Here is a 14,985-nt window from a genome sequence, read left to right as displayed (position 1 = left end):
GTGTGCCACCCAGTGTTTTATACTTGCACATTTAATTGCCTAGACTGAACAAACATCTTCTGTAACTGTTCATTTCTTCTTTGTTAAAGTGACCAGGATATATTAAAAGGCTGAACTTCACATGAACATTTCAGTGATAATGTTACCTATCAGCTCGGTCCCAAAAGTGTCTAAGATTGCTGTAAATTTGTTAATTGGGCGTCTTTTCAGCTGTAGCTGAATTCAGCTGCATGAGTGACCCAGGCAGATTTGCTCAGCAATACAGAATTTGTGCAGTGATTTCCACTGCAGGCTAGAATTATATTGATCAGACTTGTTACAGCATCTTGTTATAATATTTTAACCAGGGAAAAAAATATTAATTAAATTCAATCAAAATACTCAGGTAGCCCAGAAAAGTTAATGCTTTCTCCCATTTATTCCACCCACTCCTAAGTTTCTCCTTTAATTTTATTTTATTCCATATGCCTGATAATGGGACTTTGTGGAACTGAACCTTTTGCAAGTCACTGTGCCAGCTTCTTGGAGAATATCTCAGACAGGTCTCTTCATTTCCATTTCATTTTGTCATTCTATGGCTGAAAGATTATTTAAATGAATGCTTTTGAGATTCAATTTTTTAAATGCAAATGTGTGCTGCTTCCCTATTGAACTGAAACTATCAATACTTCTTTTTCCCTATGAAGAGCAGGATAGAAAGTAATATTCTCAGGGCTGGAGGTGAGTTGGGATGTTACTTTTGTGTGAATTTAAGCTAAAAAAGGCTGATATGTATAATGATAAAGTATCAAAATATTGGCTCAATCTTCCTTCTCTCCAATATATGATTAAAGCAGTTCTGTATATTTTAAAGAACAGCTGATGCAGGGAAGGTGGCAAGACACAGCAGACCAGCCACACTCCCTCAAGGCATTCTGTATAAGCTGCTTAGGGGAGTGCACACAGAAGTGAGACACTACTTGCCTCCAGCAATCTTATGGTGCTCTATACCATCCTTGCTTTTGAAAGTTGTGAAGCATTTTAATTAGAAAGTAGGTGTCCTCTCATTTTTAATTTTTTTGGAAGCTGTATTCCAGGAATCATTGTCTGAACTTAGAGGACATCTTAAAGGGAGTATCCTTGGCTTCCTTTAGAGTATACTGTATGCCTGTCTTCAGGCTATTCTTTTAGCTATCATGTCTAGAAATGCAGGGCTTTTTTTAAATCTGTGAATGTGGAAGTTCTCCAGTAATCACATGCTTCCTGGAGCAGGAGCTTTCTGCTCATCAAATATTGCATGATATGAAAAATACCACATCCCATGCCCCCAGCATCAAAAGGGTTGGCAACACCTGAGTTGCATCCATCCCTGATCTTTGCCTGCCAGACCAAGAGGCATGTGATGCTGAAGCACGTGGATTTTCTCATCTCTTCTACCATTGGACAAGCACTCATCTTGCAGCAAAAAATGCCACAGTCCATGCCCAGTAACACCCATGCCAGCAGTATGAGCAAGCAGACTTCAGAGACTGAGCTCCCCTTTTAATCACAGAAGTTGTTGTTTTCTCTCAGTGTCAGTGGTTGCTGTTTCAGCCTAGGCTTTTATATGTATATATTATTCCTGGACTAACGAAAGCTTGAAGTGCTGCTTGCCCTGCAATACCAAATTTATGGATGAGGAGACAACTTCAGCTTGCCAGGTGATAATTTGGCACCCTTATGTCAGTGTTAAAATCCCTACAGCTGTAAATATTTATTTGATATTAAATACACTCCAGCTAACACATTGTCATATTAATAAATCTAACCTTAAATAAAACATGTGCTCTCCACCTTTTATTCAGACTATAAAAATCTTGATTCTTGCTCTGTGCATTCTCAGCTTATTACTGAGAAAAGCTTGTTTTCTTTTCTAATACAACATTCTGCTTCTTGTATTTCACCTCTTACAGCTTTTGCAAAGTTTTGGTTTGCTAGGACAAGCACGGTGAGGGCATTAGGACCAAGAGAAAGACGCACACATTGCTCTGTATTATGTCTGGCAAAGTGCTTCCTGACTGAGTGCTGTAGTTATGTGTGAAACAAAGTCAGGGACCGACTACTTCTCATCTGTTGATCACAGTTAACTTGAAGCCTCAGAACGGGGGAGAGCTGTCAGATCTGCTTTCAGAGATACAGTGCTTCAATCCAGGCAGCATTGGAAACTTTGAAGAAGCAGGATCTACTCTGGAAGGAAACTATGAGAAACGGGACTTCTTTCAACTTAGAATTTTAAAAGGGGAAAAAAAAAAATCAAAGCTTTAGCTACTCTTTCAATCAGCAAAGCATGCACTTTCCTAGCTAAGCTGTGACTCCGTGTAATAAAGGATCTACTTTATCTCACTGGATCCATGCTACGTTTTATTACAGTAAGTACAATATTAATAGGAATGTTATAATTTTTTTTTCCTGTAAATAGAGAGGAAAGTATGAAATGGCATCAGTGAAATGTGCAGGGAGAAAAAAAATCCTCTTGGCAGATAGTGAAAACCAGGGCTTTTGTGCAACCCGAGGACTGAAATCTGAGGAAGATTCAAGTGATATTTAACATGACCATCTGTATCATTTTGTCACCAACAGTATGTTCTTGAGGAAGAAGTGCAGATATGGATCACGTAAGCTGCAGTTTCTCTTGTTGTTTCTGATGCTGGGTTTTTTGCTACTAATGGTTACAACGCTGAATCCACCTCCCAGCAACCAGAGCAAGGAAGGGACTTTCCAGCCTGTGGAGTTCAACCCCCGGGAAGGGTATCAGATGGACTTTGTGGAGACCCAAGAGATGCTGGAAACCCAGGAGGAGAGCCAGCAGTATTACCCTTTGGATGGTCTGTCGCCTTTCATCTCCCTGCGGGAGGACGAGCTGATCATGGCCGTCGTGTCGCCCAGCGGCAAAAGGAACCACAGCAAGGCCAGGAAGGGCTATCGCGTGGTGAAGCAGCAGAGCCGGCGGCCGGAGGGGAAGGCAGAGGGGGGCCCCGAGTCGCGGCCGCTGCCCCTTCCCCTGCAGGACGGGCGAGCGGCTGCTGCGGGGCAGCGCCCGCTCGGCCCGGGGGCGCACGGCTTTAACGCCGAGCTCAGCGAGCGGATCGCGCTGCGCCGGGACCTGCCTGAGGTACGGCACCCGTTGTAAGTAAAACACCCTATTTCACTTCTGGGGGAAACCCTGCCTCCTTCCCCGCCGCCGCGTCCCCCGAACCTCTCCTCCTGCAAACCCCGCACCTCTCTGCCTCTAGACCTCGCGTCTTTCCTATCGAACTCCCCGTCCGGGTCGGGCGCTCCGCTCCTCCGACCGGGCACGCTCTCAGCCTCCTCCGGGAGGTGGTTCGAGCCCTCAGAGCCGGCGGGCGGCAAAGGCGGAGGGGGCACGGCGCGGGAGGGGCAGCTGGGGCTCGCTGGGTGCGCGCAGCAGCGGCGCGGAGCACAGCGCCCGTGGGGGCGGCGGCAGCGCTGCCGGGGCACCCCGCCCGCGGCCCGGCCCGGCCCGGCTCCGCTTGGCCCGGCCCGGCTCGGCTCGGCCCGGCCCGGCTCGGCTCGGCTCGGCTCCGGCCCGGCTCGGCTCGGCCCGGCCCGGCCCGGCCCGGCTCGGCTCCTGCTGCGCGCCCTGAGGCCGAGCGGGCGGCAGCGCCCCCTACCGGCGCCCGCGTCACGGCAGGTGCCGGGCGACGCAGGGCAGGGAGCGCCCCGGGCCCCGCCCTTGTCCCTCCGTCCGTCCGTCTGTCCGTCTGTCCGTCGTCTGTCCGTCCGCCCGTCTGTCAGCCTGCTGGGCTGCAGAGCGGGAGGGAACCCGCGCCGGACTGGCGAGCAGGACAGGCGGCTTCCCTCCTCGGCCAGGCGCACCTGCCACGGCGATGGGGTCAATGGGCTTACCAAGTGATGAATGAGTGAAGAGCTGGGGCTTTCAGCTCTTCCAGAGCAAAAGTGGCCCGATGGTCACTCATAAATGTGGAGCCGACTCTGCACTGGTGTGGCCTCACTTTTTAATAAATATTGTGTGCAGTTTTGGGCACCACAATATGGGAAAGCTATAAAGCTATTAAAGAGTGTCCAGAGGAGGACAACAAAGGTGGCAGTGGGTCTGGAGGAGAAGCCAAGTGAAGAGGAGCTGAGGTCACTTGGTTTGTTCAGCCTGGAGAATAGGGGACACCTCATTGCTGTCTACAGGTTCCTCACAAGGGGAGAAGGAGGGGCAGGCATGGATCTCTTCTCTGTGGTGTCCAAGACAGGACCCGAGGGAATGGCCTGCAGTTGTGTCAGGGGGGGTTTAGACTGAATATTAGGTAAAATTCTTCACCCTCTGGCTGGTTGGGCACTGGAACAGCTCCCCAGGGAAGTGGTCATGGCACTAAGCCTGAGAGTTTGGACAATGCTCTCAGGCAAATGATGTGACACTTAGGATGTCCTGGGCAGGACCAGGAGTTGGACTCAATGATCTTTGTGGGTCCTTCCAACTCAGAATATCCTGTGATTCTGTGGCAATTATTGAAAGAAAACTCCTGGGAGAAAGGAAGGTGGAGATTGGTGTGTCAGACAAGCTCTGCCAACGCCACCATATCTGTTAGCAGCCAGGCTATAAGGCCACTGTGAAAAAATGTTGCATTTGAAGGCCCAGGTGTTACATTTGAAGTCTGGAGACTTGAGAACCAGTTGCCCCAGTAGCCCAGGAGGGGCTGCTCATCACACTTCTTAAAAAGGATCTGAGGTGTATCTACTATCAAGCTGTTCCAGGGAAAGTTCAGGTTGAACATTCTTTTCAAAGAAAAGGCAATTAAGCATTGGAATTAAATGTCCAGGGAGGTGTGGAGTCACTGAACCTGGAAGTGTTTAAGGAAAGACTGGACATGGCACATAGTGCTGTGATCTCGTTGAGAAGGTGATGATCAGTCAAAGACTGGACTTGATGATCTCAGAGGTCTTTTCCATCCTAATTGATTCTATTATTATGCTTCCCTTCTCAGGGGGAGGGCAAGGGTTGTGTGCTGTCTTGTCTCCTGTAACAAAAACAATTGTAGTTTTCTCCCAGGACACGGCAGAAAGATGCAATGGAAAACATTTTAAATCAGACACTGAATGATTTTTTTTCTAGTGTTCATTTTCACATGTTTGAAGACAGCTGGCAGTCTTTAAGGGTACAGTCTCAAAGAAAGAGACATGAAAGAGTGTTTTCTGTACTTATTGACTAGGTTCAGTGTTAATTTGGTTAACTCCATTAAATAATGACATGGTGATATTATTTCAGTTATTTTTTTCACTGCTAACTCTTCAAACTATGTAACATTAAAAGAAGGAATGACTACCCTGGTTTACTGCCTTTGGTTGAAAAACAAAAATCAGTTTTACTTTGGCAGCTGAAGGGCCATCCAACAAGCTTTAGTTAATTCTGATCTTGGTAAAATTTAAGCCATGGTCTCAGAGCTCCTGGGTGGATTTTGCTGTCTCACTAGTTACAGCCTAAAGAGTTATCAACACCACAGCTTACAGAGTCCAGAAACCCCAGATGTCAGCATCTGAGGCTGATTTAAATCCAGATCATAAACCTGGAGCAGGATACATCTAAGCCAGACCTGTCCCTTAGGTCACAACACACAAACCACAATGATGATTTTTAGGTGTAGCTTACTCTGGGGACCTGGCTCACAACTGTGTCAGTCCAGTTTTACAGCAGTGTAAAAAGAGAGCAAACCAGAATCAGATTGTCTATGTCTCTATTCATTTTGCATCTTGTTCTTCATCACAATGTCTATTATTATTGAATTAGAGGGAAGCCAACCAGTTAGAGATGTTTCAGTGAGTTACCTCCAGGGACTCAGTCTCCCTCATGTCACCTGAAATTGGATAACAAATAATTCACAGAAGTAGCCCATCCTCTGAGGTACCTTCATCCCTCAAAGTGCTTTCTGATGCTATCAGTTGCTCCAGCTGGGACTGACACTCTCCTGGGACACCTGAATCAAGCCTGCCATTGTGACTTTTATGATGGGGTTCTGCTCAAAAGAAAGGTCTATTTTCCTCTCTTGGGTTTGAGTGTCAAATGATAAAAGAAACTCACAATGTATCTACAAAAGTTTTAAGTTTCATTACCAAAGTATAGCTTCCTCTGGAGTGCTTTTTGGAGCTGAATCTCTATTAAATATTTTCCTGAAGGTGAGTGGGAGTCCGTGTCAGCTCTGCCTTTGCCTTGTCAGAATTGCTCTCTGTTCATTGCTGCATGTGACAATTCCTTGTTTTTCACAAATTACATTAAATCTCTATGTCTCATATCAGTCACAGCCCTGACTTTCTGAAATGCCAATTTATGACAGGCTATGAAACTGCTCCAAATTACAAGGAAGGTATTTTTGTATACCAGTACCCTTGTGCATTTTTGTGAAGATTAGATATCTATATTGCAAGTCTTTGCCAATCTCCATGGCAACTAAGCACTCGCCTCCAAGGTTATGTGTTCATCTTTTCCAATTAAGATTTCACAACAGTCTTATTTTCTTGCTATAACCACAGTACTAGCAACTAGGTGCTAATAGCTATAGAATGTTTCTGGTTAGAAGCTGCCTGGTAGTAAAAGAACTGCATCAGATCTTCACGTTTCTTAATTATTTCTCAATTCTACTGCTTGAAAATATTCACTCTCAACTCATAAGAGCATTCTTTTCTTGATCCTGATGGAAATGGAAACAATCACCTATATGAAATTGTGAGGCAACAGTATTGTTGATTACACAAAATTAGTAAACCAAGGACAATACAGATTAATTAGAGTGTAAAAATAATCAAGAAAATTTTCCTTTCTATGCAAAAAAAAGTAATGTGAAATATTGAAAAATACAATAAATTATTAAGATTGTGCTAATTTTAGATATATATTCCCAGAAGTGCATCTGTAGTAACCATTTATGTGTATTAATCATTCAGACTATGGAGTCTCTTAAGTGATTAGCAGCTTTGTGTCTGAATAGTGTCTAGCAGCATAGAACCTCAATCCATGAACAGAAGCACTAGGTAAAACATTAATAAACAGAAATACTGAAATTATATCTCTTACATTAATTTCTGCTGAGTAGCCAATTGTTTAAAAACCACTGTAAAATCTGTATAATTATTTGCTTGGTAATCCAAAAATGCTCAAATAACAATGGACTACATTCAGCCAATTGTGTAATTCCTTGAAGAAATTCTTGCTGGTGGAGATTAAATTTGTTAGGACATTGAATGACGGTTATTTGGGAAATAAAAAGATTTTTTAAATGTGCTTTCTAATGTCAGCAAAGAGGTATATAGACATAGTCTTTGCATATCTACAATGGGCATTTGAAGGCATTTTCTGGAACAAGTGCACCCTCACACCAGAATAAATGGTTTCCATATGCAGTTTCTATGAGGATGAATAGGAAGTGTTTGTCATCTTTAAATGTTTGAGTTATTGTGGTGGTTTAACACCAGCTGGGAATTAAACTTTCCCCTGTTCCCCTCTGGTGAGGGAGGGACAAAGGAGAGACTGTGGGTTGAGATAACAATTTACTGAAAGCAAACAACAATGGAGTAAGAAACATACAGTGACAGCAGCAATACTAATTACAAAAGTATACAAAAAGAGCAGGTGCTTTACGCACAAAAGGCATTCACCACCTTGCCTTAGCTCTGCATGGCCACTGAGACAAAGACAAGGTGGCAGGGGGACGTTCCTGTGTCTCGGCAATGGCAGTGGTTGTTCCAGAGACAAAGACAAGATGCCAGGGGGATGTTCCTGTGGCTTGTCAGTGTATTGCAGTTATTCCCGAGACCAAGACAAGATGGTGGGCCCTCTCATTACCCAGTTCCACATGGCCTCCTGAGACAAAGGCAAGAAGGCAGACTCTCCCTGCAGGCAGTGTTCCCCAAGCCCAAGACAATGAAAAACAATGACAGAACAAACGCCCAAAACTGGATTGTCCACATTGCATCATGCCACCCACTTCCAGACTGCTCTGCTGGTTCAATTGCACACTGACTCCCAGCTGGGAATCTCATTCAGCAGTGATTAATTTTTATTGGAAAAGCAACCTGTACAAACCTTATAGTAAAAATACATTTTCTTTCTTAATTGTATCTATATTTGTAATCATGGCCCATATAAGGATCCATGTCATTGCTATAGTGGACTAAGATACTGGCTTCATTCACTAGGATCTTGGTCAGGTAATCCACAGGTACACTGATGTGTTGTGCAGATGAGTTATTTAATTTTTTAGTCTTAATGGTACTGCAGTTGTTTGCTTTTTTCTCTCTTACTTGTGGAATGTGGAAATTAGTGGAAGCTGGCTGATCTGCTTTATCCCTTACTCTGCTCTAATTATCTTCACTTTTTCTTTATGTTCTGGACTGTTTCTGTTTGTGGTCTGGTTTCTGAGGCAGACAGAGCAGGAAAAAAACTATCCCAGAACTCAGGAACACTTTTCCTCTTTTTGTATTATAATTTTGATAGTGCCATTCCCATATTTTCACTTCATATTCCAGTTTTGGACACCTTAGTACTTCCTTTTCTTAGAAATGAGTTGAGATCTTAAACTGCTCTCCACCCCTGAAGATTTAGGTGCTGCTTGCAACTTTGCTCTGAGAAAAAAAATTAGCCATTTGTTCCAGTGTTTCCAGTGTCTTCCTCATTTCACCCATTCAGGTGCCTACAGCAAAAATATGACTCCAGTCTGCCTACTGCTAGTGTCATCATCTGTTTCCATGATGAAGCCTGGTCTACTCTGCTGAGAACTGTGCACAGCATTATGGATACAGCCCCAAAGGCCTTCCTCAAGGATATCATCCTAGTCGACGATCTCAGCCAGCAAGGTAGCTCCCATTTCTCTCTATGTGAGTTATTTTTCCAAAACTCTGGGGAAGAAACTGTCCTCCTCCAAGAAGTGTGTGAGGAGAGGAGAAGGCAAAGAAGGACTCTCAGGAAGTGAGCTAAGCACAGCCCAGAGCCCAGGTTTCACTATCCATCCCTAGAATTTAGTGTAGCCTTTTGACTTTGAAATATGTTTCTGCTTTTCCCCCACATAATTTACAACCACTCTGAATTTTCTTACTTTAAAATAAGATCACAGTATGCAAATCTTAGGATTCCCACTGGACCAGATCTGCTGTTATAATTTCCAGACTTGGATTTTGGCTGAAGCATAGAGTGGAAAAGTCCACATTGCTAAAGTAATCTAAAGTGCTTGGGAAAGCCAAACACCTGTAGTATCTCACTCTCATCTGTGTATTTTATGAGATGATGAGAGCATCCACCTTTTGCTGAAAACAGGAAAGGAGGCTATTAAGATTCCCACAGGAACAGCTTCATAACTTGTGAATCTCAGTTTCCATTAGTCTCCACTTCCCTTTGACATTATGCTGCTGTAGAAATATTTGAAATGTGACCTACTTGGCCATTTAAAACAAATGTCCCTGAAACATTTTGCCAGCAAGAAGTAGCATCTCCTACTACATGTTTCTTTTCTATAACAGTTTGAATCAAAGCTAAAACATTTCAGTGACTGTTCTGTTTCTGACAGGGCCCCTGAAGTCAGCTCTGAGTGAATACATCTCTAAGCTGGATGGTGTGAAGCTCATCCGGAGCAACAAGAGGCTTGGAGTCATCCGAGGTCGGATGCTAGGAGCTGCAAGGGCTACTGGGGATGTGCTCATCTTCATGGATTCCCACTGCGAGTGTCAGAAAGGCTGGCTGGAACCCCTCCTGGCCAGGCTCTCCAGCAGCCGGTAAATATCCCTGGGTATGCTCATTTCTGCTGAAAGGGAAGTGTTTGGAAAGTGTTGGGTAGTTTTTGTAGTCCTGCCTTAGTTATCTTCTTGCTTCTGGTCACATCTCTTTTGTTTTCTACTTTATCAGCCTATGCATCACTGGGATATGTGGGAAGCAGGATAGGTCACAGCTGATAACCCTCACTTTACACCCAGTGTAAATTTTAGAATTTGTATCCAGTTAGAGCTTAGAAACTTTAGAAGGCTTCCTGGTAGTCTGAATTAAAAGAAGCTTCAGTCTCAACCTGTTTGTGAGTCAGCAAACATCCACCAGAGAAGACTACTGCAAGACTCCATTGGTTTTACTTTTTAGCTGTCTCAGTGATGGAGCCAAGAATAAAATGCTTTGTCCTTCTGAGCCAGTTTGGCTATGTACCAATGTCACCTTTTGGCCACCATTTCTCTTCCACAGAAAAAGCTCAGACTTGCAGGGCAATCTAGGCAGCTCCAGCTAATCACAGGTACTTTCACTGACCCCAAAGTAACAGAGTAAGGTAGAGATTCATATTTCTGAGTATTTAATATTTAGGGTGGTTCTTAGGCTTGCTTTCTAATGTACAGCTGAGCTCATCTATGAAGTCCTTTGAAGACATTAAAACTACTGGAAATGTTTCTAGGCTTACATGTCAGTAAATCTTTTATTAAAGGAACTTTTTTGAAAGAAAAATGTGTACTTTAACTTGTCACTTGGAAAAAAAAATTGCTATACAGGGTGAAAAAAAAAAACCCTTTAAGCTCTTACTAGACTGTTAAATAGTAATGCTAAACACCTTTAAAGGCTGTTTCCAGGCACTGGAAGAAGCTGATTTTATGGCTTATTATGTTTGCTTACAAGAAAATTAATGTGAGCTTTTAGAAATTATTACATCATTTGAATGAAAACATTAAGAATACTGAAAGCAAGAGTAATGCTGTCCTAGAATGCCAGGAATATTCTTTTCAAAAAGGTTCTCCTTGGAAAAGCAGATTATTTTTTGTTTGCTGACAAATTAGATGGTCTTCTATGAATATACTTCATGATTCTTCTGCCTTGAACTATAGTCTATTTTTGATGTTCAAGCAAAACTACTGTGTGTATCAATTGGCCAGTCCTTATTCAAGGCTGTTGAAATTGCTGAAATTGAAAGTTACAAAGAGTCTCAGAGGAGAGCTGTAGTGAAAGTAAAATTACAACAGCAAGAGAGAAGTTAGGACCCCACAATATCAAAAATTCACTGTCAAAAATTATCCCTCCTGAGGGAATGCAAAGCCTCCAAGTCTGCTGTCATTCAGAGTCTGTAGCACTGTCACCAGGAAGTGAGAAGGGAATTCTCTTCCCTTATAGGGCCCATATGCTCATTCACTACCCCAGGAGAGCAGACTTTAACAGTGAATTAACTAATATCTAATTGGATTAATGAAGCAAAGGTGGAAAACTGATTGGATAATAATATGGGTTAAGCTATCTCTTTCTGTGTGCTTTATCAGTCACTGTGTCTGACCCTGGAAGCTTTGTCTCTGCTAGTGAGGAGACATCCTCCATTGAGGAGGGAAGATAAGGTCTAAGGCACTTGGCAGTCACCTTCCCTTACTGTCCCTCTTTCTCCAGCTGAAGAATGGTGACAATTACACTGACTTGATAAGGAAATTAATTCATGACTTTTCGTAAATTGCTTGTAATGCTTGCATGGAGATCACCATGGAAATGGTAAAGCATTAGCATAGTCAACTTGGCTTCATTTAGCACTTGAGGAGCTGTTAAATTGAATCATGTGCACTCCCTGAGACTACCCAAGTGAGGAAAGCACAGGAAGTTGAGAACGACTGGTGAAATATCCATCTTTCCTCTTCTTAATGTACCGATCAAACTGTAACTCATGCACTTTTGCTGGAGGGACAGGATGGAAAAACAATCACCTGGAGTGAGTGAGTTGTTTACTGGCAAGGACCAACGCAGCCTTTCAAAGCTCAAACCTTTGCAGGCACTTAAGGGAGCTATAGAGTGGTTTTAACTTTAAAAATGGTCATTAAGCCTAATTTTCTAGACTCCTGATCCAAGTGTGTCACTATTATTGCGATCTGTCTTAAAAGTGATGCTGAGAGATCCTTGCCCAGATTGAGATTTCACTGTGAGTTGAACATACAATAAGAGAGATACTCACAGTTTTTAGTAGACTGTAGGATAAATATAAGAAAAATTATCCAAGTTTTTCAGGTATAGAAATATTTATACAGAAATACTTGGCAGATATTTGACTTGTTCTAGGTAATGACATTTCATCTCCCTACCTGATGGCTTTATTTGCTAACCCAATCTAATTTATTTTTCTGAAAAAAAAAGTATTAAGTAATTCCAAAATCTTTGAATATACACAATATACACTTCTGAGCACCTTGACTGGGACTAGTTCTGTGAACCATGGCTAAAAAAAGGACTGGGAACCTGTGCATCAGCTTAGTATATTGCCTAGAGAATGCTTCAGTGGTTTCTAAAGCAGTCCTTGACATTTTGATTATTCAAGGATGAATACCATAGGTACCTGGACAATATTAGAAAACTACATGAGATACCCCACAAATCAGTTTATTTGACAACTGTTTGTGTTCCAGGCTAATTCCAGGTGAGTAGCATGGTGCACAACAATGCAGCTGTGCCATTATTACAGTCATCCTTGGAAGAGTTTGCCTTTTCCAGGTGACTGCAGAGCTGCTATTTTGTATTCTGTCCAAAGGCAGGAAAAGGCAGAGGGGTTATATAATGAACTGTGCCATGAAGCCTTAAAAATGTTGTTCCTTTGATCTAAAAGCAGTGGCCACCATGCTGAAACAGCCTAATTAAAAAAAAAAAAAAAAAAAAAAAAAAAACTCCAAAACTTATTTCCTGAAAATACTTCATGAAAGCAAAATGAACCTTGATGATATCCTTGACAAGGAGCTCCACCTGTAAAAGAGGCCTGGGCACCATTACTATGGACAGAGGGGTGGTTTGCAAAGGGGTAGCTGGGCCTTAGGACCTTTTCCCTGCTCCTCATTGCAAAGGCTGTTACTCTCTGTGCTGGAGCACTGCCTGTATCACAGCTCAAATATTAGATTAGGAAACAGAAACCTGTTACATTATTTTAAAAAGCTTATCTGGTTTCTAAAATTCAAAATTCCTTTACTTAGTACTATAATTCTAGGTCACTGATCTTTAATGAAAAGGCTGATATACAGAATAACAAGTTAGCATAGCAGTGGAAAGGTGTTTCATCATCTGTGTGCTCCCACTGGGAATAAATGGAAGCCTCTGCTTGTAGATACAGGAATAGAAAGGATTCTGCTGTCCAGAAAATTTCTGTGTGGTTCTGGTTTTATGTTAATACACAAGAGAGAAAGGAAATATTCTGCACTAAAGATGAACAGCTTCTTCATCTCTTTTATTCTGATTCCCCACTTTTCAGTGGCCCATATCCCAGCTTTTTGAGCTACCAAATACATAAGCCATCTGTTTTACTTCTCACAGGCTTGGCGAAGCATGATGCTATCCATTCAGAGCCCACACAACCCCAGCATCTGAGCATGCAATTCCATGCTGTTCTTCCTGTTTTGAAAGCTTTCCATACACTTCACATGTAACAGCCTACTTCCTGGGATTTCTGTGCTCTATCCTTTTTATATCTCCCATTTGTCAATAACACTCATTTCAAATTCATTAAATGTTCTGCATTTACGTGGTAGGTTATGGGACGATAAGCTACCTCTTTACAATCTTTCACAGGGAAAATCTTGGGGTAAACAACTCAGGACTGAACCATTAGGGAAGCCAAATGGGGTACATGGAATGAATCATTACAAACTTATAACAGGGAATATTTAAAACCTACTACAGAAGAACAAACTGCAAAACAACAGACTAGCCCATCCATCCATTCAAGTAGACTGTCCCTAAGTCCTAAGTTAGTCTGGAGTTGGTCTGTAAGGCAGTATTTAAGTAATCCTTTATAACATTCCTTATCACTGCATTTTATCTTCTTATTAACCCTACCTAATTTCAAGTGGTCTGTATTTTTAAGACTGCAGTTAGCCAGCAAGGTGCTCTCAATGGAAATGCAGCATTTTGTGGAACCAACTTGGATCCTCAGTTACTCACTGAAATTTTGACTGTGGTCAGAAACAGAGGGACTGCCTGGATTTCTTAGCTATCTAATTTTTGCAAGCTGTGATGCACCCTGAAATAGGTTAAGGAATATACATAATTTTCATATTTGGTTTTTTTTGGGTTTCTTTTTCTCCTTATTTAAAGGAGGATTTAAACATATTAAGATCGATAACCTTCCCAGCGAAACAAAGTATAAATCAATACAAAAGTACTTTTAAAAAAAAAAGTGTATCAAAAACTTCAAAACTGATACATTAATTAAATCTTTCTCTTCCTGTGTTACTTAGTTTAAAATTAAAAAAGAACTTAATGTCCATGCTGACTCTAAAGGGTCATGGGAAGATATTTCATTAGCAATTGTATTTGGTAAAGAAATCCCAAACCAGGAAATTGTTCTTGTTTGGGTTGCTCTTTTTCATGGAATTGTGACCTTTTGTAATTTGTGTGAGTTCCAAGCATTTGAAATATTCACAGATTAGTCAAACAGTTCAAAGCCTTGCTGCTAGTTGCATTTGAATTTCCTGTTTTTCCCTTTCCTCAGATTCCACAGAGTAAAATTAGCAGTAGTTTGTGTTTCATTTCAAAGTGCCAAGAAGTTGCTGTCTGCCAGTTACTCAGTTAAAAACAAGAATAGCTAAGAACATCTTCCAATTATCATCTACTGCAAATTTGCATTTAGCACTACGCAAATGTCAAGCCATCATTGAATATGCAGAAAACAGCAATTTATTTTTAAATCTTACCAACAAAAAGTGGGTAAAGCACTGCTTGTTTAGGATTAAAATTGAATATTGACCACATTCCACACAAGATAAAGTTACTAGATTCTTCTGTTTCAGATCAGAAAGACACTCCCAATATTTAAAGAAGTTGTGTTTCTGTTGGTTTCAGCAGGGCTACATTGTGACTATACTACCCTTACACCAGGTGAAAGTCTAGAATTACTCTTACAAACATACTCTTGAAAATTGGCATTCTGAAAAAGCTACACGAATAGTAACTCTAAAGCAGTTATCAATTTTTACTGTATAATTTTGTGGGAAAGTTGATCAGATTTTATTTTGTTCTGGTTTATGGTTGAA

The 14,985-nt window shown here is 41.9% G+C and overlaps 1 protein-coding gene across 4 annotated transcripts in view; it reads left to right on the top strand.

The window, feature by feature from the left end:
- Positions 1 to 1,477: 1,477 nt before the first annotated feature.
- The window catches only part of GALNT15 (polypeptide N-acetylgalactosaminyltransferase 15), a 29,797-nt gene continuing 16,289 nt past the window's right edge, over positions 1,478 to 14,985 (top strand). Inside the window, exons 1-4 of one of the 4 annotated variants that reach the window (XM_021538149.3) lie at positions 1,478 to 1,679; positions 2,599 to 3,144; positions 8,666 to 8,832; positions 9,540 to 9,744. In XM_021538149.3, the coding sequence (XP_021393824.2) occupies positions 1,654 to 1,679; positions 2,599 to 3,144; positions 8,666 to 8,832; positions 9,540 to 9,744 (944 nt within the window). In that variant the 5' untranslated portion in view covers positions 1,478 to 1,653. Of the gene's footprint in view, positions 3,145 to 8,665; positions 8,833 to 9,539; positions 9,745 to 14,985 lie in introns of all 4 variants that reach the window. The other 3 variants (XM_021538151.3, XM_021538150.3, XM_021538153.3) reach the window with 3 other exon arrangements.

This window comes from Lonchura striata, chromosome 1 (genome assembly GCF_046129695.1).
Source record: "Lonchura striata isolate bLonStr1 chromosome 1, bLonStr1.mat, whole genome shotgun sequence".
In the NCBI taxonomy this organism is placed as follows: domain Eukaryota; kingdom Metazoa; phylum Chordata; class Aves; order Passeriformes; family Estrildidae; genus Lonchura; species Lonchura striata.
The sequence above is the reverse complement of the archived record's forward strand: the minus strand, read 5'-3'. Positions and strand labels throughout refer to the sequence as shown.